This window comes from Poromitra crassiceps (genome assembly GCF_964638095.1).
Source record: "Poromitra crassiceps genome assembly, chromosome: 22".
Classification (NCBI taxonomy): Eukaryota; Metazoa; Chordata; class Actinopteri; order Beryciformes; family Melamphaidae; genus Poromitra; species Poromitra crassiceps.
The window spans coordinates 5,114,831-5,124,830 of NC_139647.1; the positions used below are offsets into that span (position 1 = coordinate 5,114,831).

The 10,000-nt window shown below is 48.0% G+C and overlaps 1 protein-coding gene across 1 annotated transcript in view; it reads right to left on the reverse strand.

Moving 5' to 3' along the window:
- LOC310796002 (semaphorin-4G-like) overlaps nt 1–10,000 on the reverse strand; it is a 23,184-nt gene that overhangs the window by 9,532 nt on the left and 3,652 nt on the right. Inside the window, exons 2-8 of the mRNA XM_083658149.1 lie at nt 5,286–5,428; nt 3,587–3,649; nt 3,388–3,486; nt 2,858–2,951; nt 2,641–2,754; nt 1,543–1,697; nt 838–1,013 (exon numbers count right to left, since the gene is read on the reverse strand). Coding sequence (XP_083514275.1) covers nt 838–1,013; nt 1,543–1,697; nt 2,641–2,754; nt 2,858–2,951; nt 3,388–3,486; nt 3,587–3,649; nt 5,286–5,428 — 844 coding nt within the window. The remainder of the gene's footprint in view (nt 1–837; nt 1,014–1,542; nt 1,698–2,640; nt 2,755–2,857; nt 2,952–3,387; nt 3,487–3,586; nt 3,650–5,285; nt 5,429–10,000) is intronic.

Genomic DNA, 10,000 nt, shown 5'->3' on the forward strand with positions numbered 1-10,000 from the left:
TGGTCAAATCAAATTCCTCACAACGTTATGTCTCACCTGTCTCCCGTTTTGCTCTGAAATCTGTTACGATCACATACGATAAGGAAGTTAGATACTCTCCAAATGGACAACAAAGTTCCTCTGGCTTTCTCTCTCCTCTCTTTCATCTGGTCCCCTCCCTCCCCCCCCTCCCTCCCTCCCTCCCTCCCTCCGTCCCTCTCGACCATCGATCACCGCCTTTCATCTTTGTCTTCCTCATTTCTATTTGCATCCTCAAAGCCGCTGACTCAATCCCACCCGGACATCCCACAACACACACACACACACACGCGAGCACACATGCACACACACACGCATGCATACACGCACACACACACACACGCGCGTGCACACGCACGCACGCACGCACGCACACACACACACACACACACACACACACACACACACACACACACACACACACACACACACACACACACACACACACACACACACCCACTCACTCACCACTCCACAAAACACACAGACACACACACACACTCCAACTCACTCACCACTCCACAACACACACACACACACACACACACACACACACACACACACACACACACACACACACACACTCCAACTCACACTCCACAACACACACACACACACACACACACACACACACACACTCCACAACACACACACACACACACACACACACACACACACACACACACACACACACACACACACACACACATTCCAACTCACACTCCACAACACATACACACACACACACACACACACACACACACACACACTCCAACTCACACTCCACAACACACACACTACACACACACACTCACTCACCACTCCGGGCCGAAGATGCCGTAGAAGAGAGTGTCGTGCGGCGTGCGGCCGTGCACCACGAACACGCTGCGCAGCACGTTGAAGTGGAAGTCGTACTCGGGCAGAGAGCACAGCAGCCGGGCCTTCAGGAAGGATGTCCACCTCTTCTGGAGAGTTAAACGACCTCCCCTGTCCCCCTGAGGCGGAGCATAGAGAGAGAGAGGGGCGGAGCATAGAGAGAGAGAGGGCGGAGCAGAGAGAGGGAGGGGCGGAGCAGAGAGAGGGAGGGGCGGAGCATAGAGAGAGGGGCGGAGCAGAGAGAGGGAGGGGCGGAGCAGAGAGAGACAGAAAGAGGGGACAGCAGGGACAGGAGAGGGTGAGACCAGGTAAGAGGCTGCTATGGATACACGTACTAGAGGAGTACAGAGTGAACACTACAGAGTGAACACTACAGAGTGAACACTACAGAGTGAACACTACAGAGTGAACACTATGGATACACGTACTAGAGGAGTACAGAGTGAACACTTGCTTCAAGGTTGCACATAAGGACGTGGGAGCATCCCAAACAGTGCAACAGATGGCAATACGAGTTCAGTAAAGGCTATGGCTTCCCTAAGGTATGGCTGTTCTCTTCCCTGCTGCAAATTCCCCCTCCCTCCCTCCCTCTCTCTCTCCCTCCCTCTCTCTCTCCCTCCCCCATCTCTCTCTCTCCCTTCCCCTCACCTTACAGATGCGTGCCACCCGTGCCACCCTGCTGTGGCTGTAGGTGGTTGTCTGCTCTTGGCTCCTCTCCGTGAAGAAGAAGTAGATCTTATCATCGTCTCCGGTGTCGCCGGCCTCATTCTCCCTCACCAGCACCGAGGCCACAAAGTCCGCTTCTGTACAGGAAGGGGGGGGGGGGGGACACATGCATTAGTTCAAATTGGATAATAATAATCAGATGAATAATAATTAATAATAAATAATTAATAATAATAATAAAAATACAAAATTAAAACATAATAATAATCCTTTTCACCTCATATCGAGTCACTAATCACTACTCTCTACTTTCTTGATCCGCTCACAGAATTCTCTTCATGGGAAGTTAGAGCTGGGAGGGATTTACTGCCTTGCTCAAGGGCACAGATCATGGCTGCCGACACGGGGGCTTAGGGAGAATTCACATCGCTCCGGATTGCTGCTCCTATCTTAGTTACGACCAGAGCCATATAATAGAAGAGTTCCGACATCTCCATTCACTCCAATGGACCAGTTTTTTACTCTCAAGAGTTCCAGGAAGTAAGGTTCTGGATTAAGCAGCACTGTCGAGTTGCAGCAAAATAGACAGTTTGTGTTGTACTCTGAAAGGGTTTTTTCCCCCTTGAATCAAATTGTACATTATCAGCTTTATTTTAGCATGCAAAAGTAGCGCGAGACCCATTCCTGGCTGTTCATTGGCTAATGAGTCTCGCATTTTGGTCCTCCGCTGACGCCACTCTCTTACTAGAGGACACTAGTTACGACTATATTGAGCTAACAAGGGGCAGCTTTGTGTTTATATGTGTGGTTTGTGTGGAGTTTGGGAACTCACAATCTCTAGTTGAAGTTAGCTTGCTAGGTCAGCGCTAACCCCGCGTCACCAGGCACAGTCCTCTCATAACACGTCAGGGGAGAGGTGACCGCATGACCATTTAGGAGACTTGCTAGTTACCATTTGTTAGAATTGGCGGAGCCTGTGGTGCCGCATCTCTAATATGGACCATCTCTGCTCTATAACCACTAACTGCCACCCAGATATGGCCACGGGCCGGGCCTGCTTCGTCTTTCCAGCGTACTCACCGCTCAGCCAGCGCGTGGGTGCGTCTTCCGTCTTCAGCGTGGGAGACGGAGCGTTACGCCGGATATCTGGAAAGCTCCGAAACTCGTACTGAGAAGCCGTAAACATCTGCTGGTCTGGAGGAAAACCCGGGTTATCAGATGAGGAGCGGATGAATCAAACGTTGGAAGTGATCGGTAACCGTCGGGGGGTGGGGGGGGCGGGGGTTGGGGGTCCTACCTATCATGAGGCCGGTATAGCCGGTGGTTGGCCCATAGGGACACTTGTCTCTGCCCTCTTCAGGCCGAGATGACATCACGAACCTCTCCTCGTCCTGTTTGGGACAAAACATTTTGGCAAAGCAAAGGACCGGAGAGAGAGAAAATCTATTCAGGGAATGTACAGCGCAAAGATAATGTATTCCACTGCTGTATAAGGCTGGGCAATATATCGATATTATATCGATATCAAGATAAGAGACTAGATATCGTCTTCGATTTTGGATATCGCAATATTGTAATATGGCATAAGCGTTGTCTTTTTCTGGTTTTAGCTGCATTACAGTAAAGTGATGTCATTTTCGCAACTTACCAAATTCTCAGAAATCTCATTGTGTAAATATTTTGTGAAAGCACCAATATTGTTGCAATATCAACATTGAGTTATTTGCTCAAAAATGTATTGTGTGCTTCCTATGTACTGTATGCACAGAGGGGACTTACTATGTATGCACAGAGGGGACTTACTATGTATGCACAGAGGGGACTTACTATGTATGCACAGAGGGGACTGAAGGCGTGAGTCCCACACATGTAGAGATGAGTGGAGTTGAACCTCTGCAGGAAGCGGATGTGATTAAAACACTCCGTCTGGGAAGACAGAAACACATCGATAGTGGGCAGAGAAGCAAAGATTTCAGGATGAAAAGAAAAGAATGGACTGAGGGAGGAACAACTCAACTGCTCTTACCTTATTGTCTCTTCCCTTGCTCAGACACTGCTGCTTTTGCTCCGGGGAAGCCTCCCACTCAATCTAACACACCACATCCAAACACAGCAGAGCAGAAAGAGCACACAGAGAGGTGAACGCTTTCATATTATTGGCTCAGATCTTTTTTTTTTAAAGAAAAATACCACCATTCAGAGATGAAAGGGAGTAAATGAGTATAAATAGCATGTACCTGACCCTAGTAATTCATATTGAATTGAATCATGTTGCAACTTGCTATCACACAGCACCTAAATCATCTGTGCAGTTCACCAAAGCGTGTTGTCTTTACTCTTATGTAACCCAGAGATGTTCTTATTTACGGTCCAGCAGCTGGGGGAGGGGCTGTGAGGGAGGGGGTGTTACGCACGCACGCACGCATATGTTCTGCCATAATCATCATAATATTTTAAACCAATAACCAATTATGCTAATGAGCTCATTAATTGCGCTAATTACTGCATCAATTAGCAAATATTTCTGTCACCATGTACTGTATGTATTCACATACATAATGCATTGTCATTACAGTAATAGTACAGTAGTTTCAAGATCTGTTTTTCCTCATGAATATGCAAATTATGGAGCAAGGTGCTCCAAGATTTACTACTCTACTCTATAACCTGCTCCAAAATCTAATCAGATCATCTACTCTACTCTATAAGCTGTTCACAAGCAAGGAAAAGCTGTTTCTCACAAGCTGCTCATCGAGCTGGAAATGATGCGGCTGCCTCACTGACTTAAGATAAGCTCTTGCATCATCGCGTTGTGCAAAGCAAATGAAGCCGCGTCAGACTTACAGATACGATATAGTGCAGTCACACACATGCAGACGCACACTCACACAAACACACTCACGGTGCACACATGCACACTCAAACAAACACACTCACAGTGCACACATGCACACTCAAACAAACACACTCACGGTGCGGGTGCACACATGCACACTCACACAAACACACTCACAGTGCACACATGCACACTCACACAAACACACTCACGGTGCACACATGCACACTCAAACAAACACACTCACGGTACGCACACTCACACAAACACACTCACGGTGCACACATGCACACTCAAACAAACACACTCACAGTGCACACATGCACACTCAAACAAACACACTCACGGTGCACACATGCACACTCACACAAACACACTCACGGTGCACACATGCACACTCACACAAACACACTCACGGTGCACACACATGCACATGCACACTCACACAAACACACTCACGGTGCACACACATGCACACTCACACAAACACACTCACGGTGCACACACATGCACACTCACACAAACACACTCACGGTGCACACATGCACACTCACACAAACACACTCACGGTGCACACACATGCACACTCACACAAACACACTCACGGTGCACACACGCACACTCACACAAACACACTCACGGTGCACACACGCACACTCACACAAACACACTCACGGTGCACACACGCACACTCACACAAACACACTCACGGTGCACACACGCACACTCACACAAACACACTCACGGTGCACACACGCACACTCACACAAACACACTCACGGTGCACACACGCACACTCACACAAACAAACACACTCACGGTGCACACATGCACACTCACACAAACACACTCACGGTGCACACATGCACACTCACACAAACACACTCACGGTGCGAGGCACGCTGGCTGAGATGTCGGAGGCATTGAGAGCGAAGGCGGCCCCCCGGGCCCCCACGTACAGACGGTCAGCCTCCAGCAACATGCTGCTGTAGTTGAATGCAGAGGACTGGAAACGCCGACAACCCTGCAGCCCTGTGGGAGAGGAGGAGAGGAGAGGAGAGTGACCTTTAGTGACCCCTGACAACTAACTGCTGCTCCATCTATTGATGCAAAAAGAAGAAGAAAAAAGGACTTGTCACACGTTGGGCAGAACACTTGTGCTGACTCAGCAGTATGATAGTCAGTGTAATTAGCACTCCAGTGGATAGATGACTACTAACAGCATCATGCTGACGACAGCCCAGTTGAACCTTTTCCACAGAAACAAACTAGAAAGTGACTCAGAGAGCACAGACCTCCGGCGACTAGGCCAAAAATACAATCTGCTAAATATGCAAATTTGACGAGTCGGATCGGATCCGCTCCAACATGTAACGGGTTCTTCCGGGTTCTTCCTGACACCAAGTTTGAAGAAAATCAGCCCAGTTAGTTTTTCTGTAATCCTGCTAACAGACAAACGGCACAGAGAAACTTCACCTCCTTGTCGGAGGCAATAACTGTTTGTGTTTGTGTTATATTTACAGTTAATGGTTTGTGTGCAACATGTGCTGCAGTACAGAATTGTTATTTTGTTGTGTGATGCACTCTCAACATTTCATTTCATATGCACGTGTATTATGATTTCCACAATGCATTTGCCTCTCGTTTGTATGTTTACACCTGCTCAGTATAAAGCCAGTCTTCGTACTGCTGCTGACCACGGTGCCTCTCTATCAGAACACCTGCTCAGTATAAACCCAGTCTTCGTACTGCTGCTGACCACAGTGCCTCTCCACCAGAACACCTGCTCAGTATAAACCCAGTCTTCTTACTGCTGCTGACCACAGTGCCTCTCCACCAGAACACCTGCTCAGTATAAAGCCAGTCTTCGTACTGCTGCTGACCACGGTGCAGCTCTCTCAGAACACCTCGGGGGTTAGGTGTCCTGTTCAAAGGGCAACTTGATTGTAGCTGTCAGGTAGGGAACAGTGTGACTCTTTCACTTTCACCGCCCACATCGTCCCAGACAGTCACTCTTAGCTTCTGGTTACAAAGCTGCTTACTCACCCTCTGCATCACTGCCGCCCCACTGAGTCTGTGCGTCCAACCGTGGAGGAGAAATCCACCTTGGGATACTCTTACACTTATATTATATAGTTATACATCATCAGTCTGTGAGTCTTACACTGTTATATTATCATCAGTCTGTGAGTCTTACACTGTTATATTATCATCAGTCTGTGAGCTTCAATGCATTCCAGGAGTTATTTTGTGATCTGAATTGTTGCAGTTTATTTGTGACCCAATTCCTTTCTACTCACAAATTGAATATGAACATTTTAAGTCTCTGTTAGCCTTTTGGTTATTTTATTTATTGTCTGTACTGGTACTGATTACTGTTGTCATACTGTCTGTCAACTTTTGTTACTGTAACTTTCTGTCTGGATGCTGCTTGAACAGGTCGCACTTGAAAATGAGATCCAGGTCTCAAGGTGATTCACCTGTATAAATAAAGTAAATAATAATAATAAAATAAATAAAAGGAGAATAAATGTAAATACAGCTTTTATTGATTTTTGCCGCCAGATTCTGTTTCATTAACCTGGCGCTGCCCGATGGTTTGTTACACAGAACCATCTGGGACTTCTGCGGACCACAACATAAGCAGAGGCATTAAGCTTATCCTACATCTCTCTCTCTCTCTCTCTCTCTCTCTCTCTCTCTCTCTCTCTCTCTCTCTCTCTCTCTCTCTCTCTCTCTCTCTCTCTCTCTCTCTCTCTCTCTCTCTCTCTCTCTCTCTCTCTCTCTCTCTCTCTCTCTCTCTCTCAAAACCCGCTCAAAACATGTCCAAAACTTTGCTAGCTGCAGTCATGAGCTGCCTTAAGGTCATGTAGCTCCAAACATAGCAAGGCTAACTCTCCACTTAGCTTGCATAAACATGACACCAGCGTCAATACACACATCAAAGACACAAGAGAACCCAAGAGAACCTGGAGGCGTGGAGCAAGGGTCAAACAGTGTGAGACGACCATAACTTACCACAAAGTCGTGTTTTTCTTTTGAGGCGAGAAAAAGGCTGGTCTCTGCCATGATCTACCTGCAGTACATCATGGTGGCATTTTATACATGTATGCGCCTGTGGCTTCTTTGCGTCTGCTGGACACTGTATATACTGTATATATACACTGTATATCATTGAGGTTTGTTACAAACTGTAAATCTCGAACTCACCACCAGGCTCTCTATCTGACTGACAGTGGGTTGGCCATCCCTGACTTTACGTAGGCTGAAGCCACGTACCTGTGTTACTTCCTGCCTTCTAGACACAAAATGGCTGCTGGCAACAACAAAAAAAGGTCAACGAGATTTTCTGAGGTCATCAGAACAATAGCGGGCCTACGACGTGAGCGCACACACCGGGCCGGCTGAGCGTGTCATTGTGAGCAAAGACAATGGATGTTGGTGGAGACAATAGGTACGTTTCCTGGCGGAGACTCCAGGTGTAATCCTACCTAGCACCAAGACACACAATATCCTCCCCGCGCAGCTGGAGCCGCTAACGCAGAGCTGCCTCACCAAGCCCTCAGGCTGGCCACCAGCAGGGAAGAGGGGGTGGGGGGGGGGGGTGGAGGATAGGGTGACACAGCAGGTGAGATTTACCTGTAGATCAGGACTCCTGCTAGGCTACGTTAAATCTGCTACTCTGAGCAAATTAAATTCAACAGCACCTTCTATAGCCTAAAACCAGCAGATTATAGGAGACGAGGCAAATTCTCTTCACATACTGTATATAGGGAAAAAGAGAGAGAGAGAAAGAGAAGAGAGGTAGAGAGAGAGAGAGAGAAAGAGAGAGAGAGAGAGAGAGAGAGAGACCTATATGATATTATTTACTGAGCAAACACTTTGAGGGACCTCAGCTGATGTGGACAGACATACTGTGTCCAGAGTCCAGCTACACACACACACACACACACACACACACACACACACACACACACACACACACACACACACACACACACACACACACACACACACACACACACACACACACACACACACACACACACACACACGTCAGGCCTGTTGCCGGCCAGTCGGCTGCTCCTCAATCAGCAATCTGACAGTGAAATTCACCTCCTAGAGCTCAAACTCTTCTGAATTCACAAAATCACCGACTGGCAGAGGAGACTGACAGGTCTCAAATCAGTGTGAAATCAGCTGGTCCATTCGTAATGAAAAGGTTTTTGAATGCAACTTTCCTATTTCAACATCTGAGTGACGTATGTGTATGTGTGTGTGTGTGTGTGTGTGTGTGTGTGTGTGTGTGTGTGTGTGTGTGTGTGTGCGCGCGCGCGACGGTGCACGTGTGAGTGCATGCGTGGTTGAGTGCAGGCCATAGGTTGCTAAGAAACACAGAGATGAAAGGGAGTCGTGGTAAGTTTGCATATGGAAGTGTTCTGATGATGAGGGGAGGAGGAAGAGAAACAGACAGAGCAGATCTGATGGCCAGGGGAGGAGGAAGAGAAACAGACAGAGCAGATCTGATTGGACGAGGAGAGGAGGAAGAGAAAAATAGAGCAGAGGGACATCATGAACATCAAAAAGGTACAAAGTCACGAAGACAAACAGGAGGAGAAGCTGGAAGGAGCTCAAGTGCTGTAGAGGCTGAAGGGTGGAAGGTGGAGGGGTGGGAGACAGACAGGGAGGAGAGGTGGATGGGGTGGGAGACAGACAGGGAGGAGAGGTGGATGGGGTGGGAGACAGACAGGGAGGAGAGGTGGATGGGGTGGGAGACAGACAGGGAGGAGAGGTGGATGGGGTGGGAGACAGACAGGGAGGAGAGGTGGATGGGGTGGGAGACAGACAGGGAGGAGAGGTGGATGGGGTGGGAGACAGACAGGGAGGAGAGGTGGATGGGGTGGGAGACAGACAGACAGGGAGGAGAGGTGGATGGGGTGGGAGACAGACAGACAGGGAGGAGAGGTGGATGGGGTGGGAGACAGACAGGGAGGATAGGTGGATGGGGTGGGAGACAGACAGGGAGGAGAGGTGGATGGGGTGGGAGACAGACAGGGAGGATAGGTGGATGGGGTGGGAGACAGACAGGGAGAGGAGTCGTCTAGGAGGACTTGTGATAAGGGGCAGAGGATAGCAGCAAAATAAAAGATATATAACAACAACCTGCTCACAGTGTTTCCCCTAGAGTCTTTTTCAGGCCTGGTGGTACCCACCAAAACGCCTACAAAATGTTACTATGTCTGGCGCGTGGGTGGGGTAAAAAAAAAACCATATAACTCAATGGGCTGACTCACCAACCAGGACGGTGCTGCGGCTCTACACTACAGGATTGGGGATTCTAGAGCAGGTATATAGACGTCTGTTCAGATGTGCGTTTTCCCCGATCGTGTATGCCTGATTTGATTAGATTTTATTTTATTATGGATATCAAAATATAACATAATCCAAGGGATAGCATGTGAAAGTGCAAACACTTATTTCCAACATGGTTTCTGTTGTTAAAAACAGGACATACTTTAAATATAATTCACATTACAAGTCAATTAAGAGATCAAGAAAAACGATAGATACAAGCGAACATTTCGGAGCCAATTAAACAAAAGA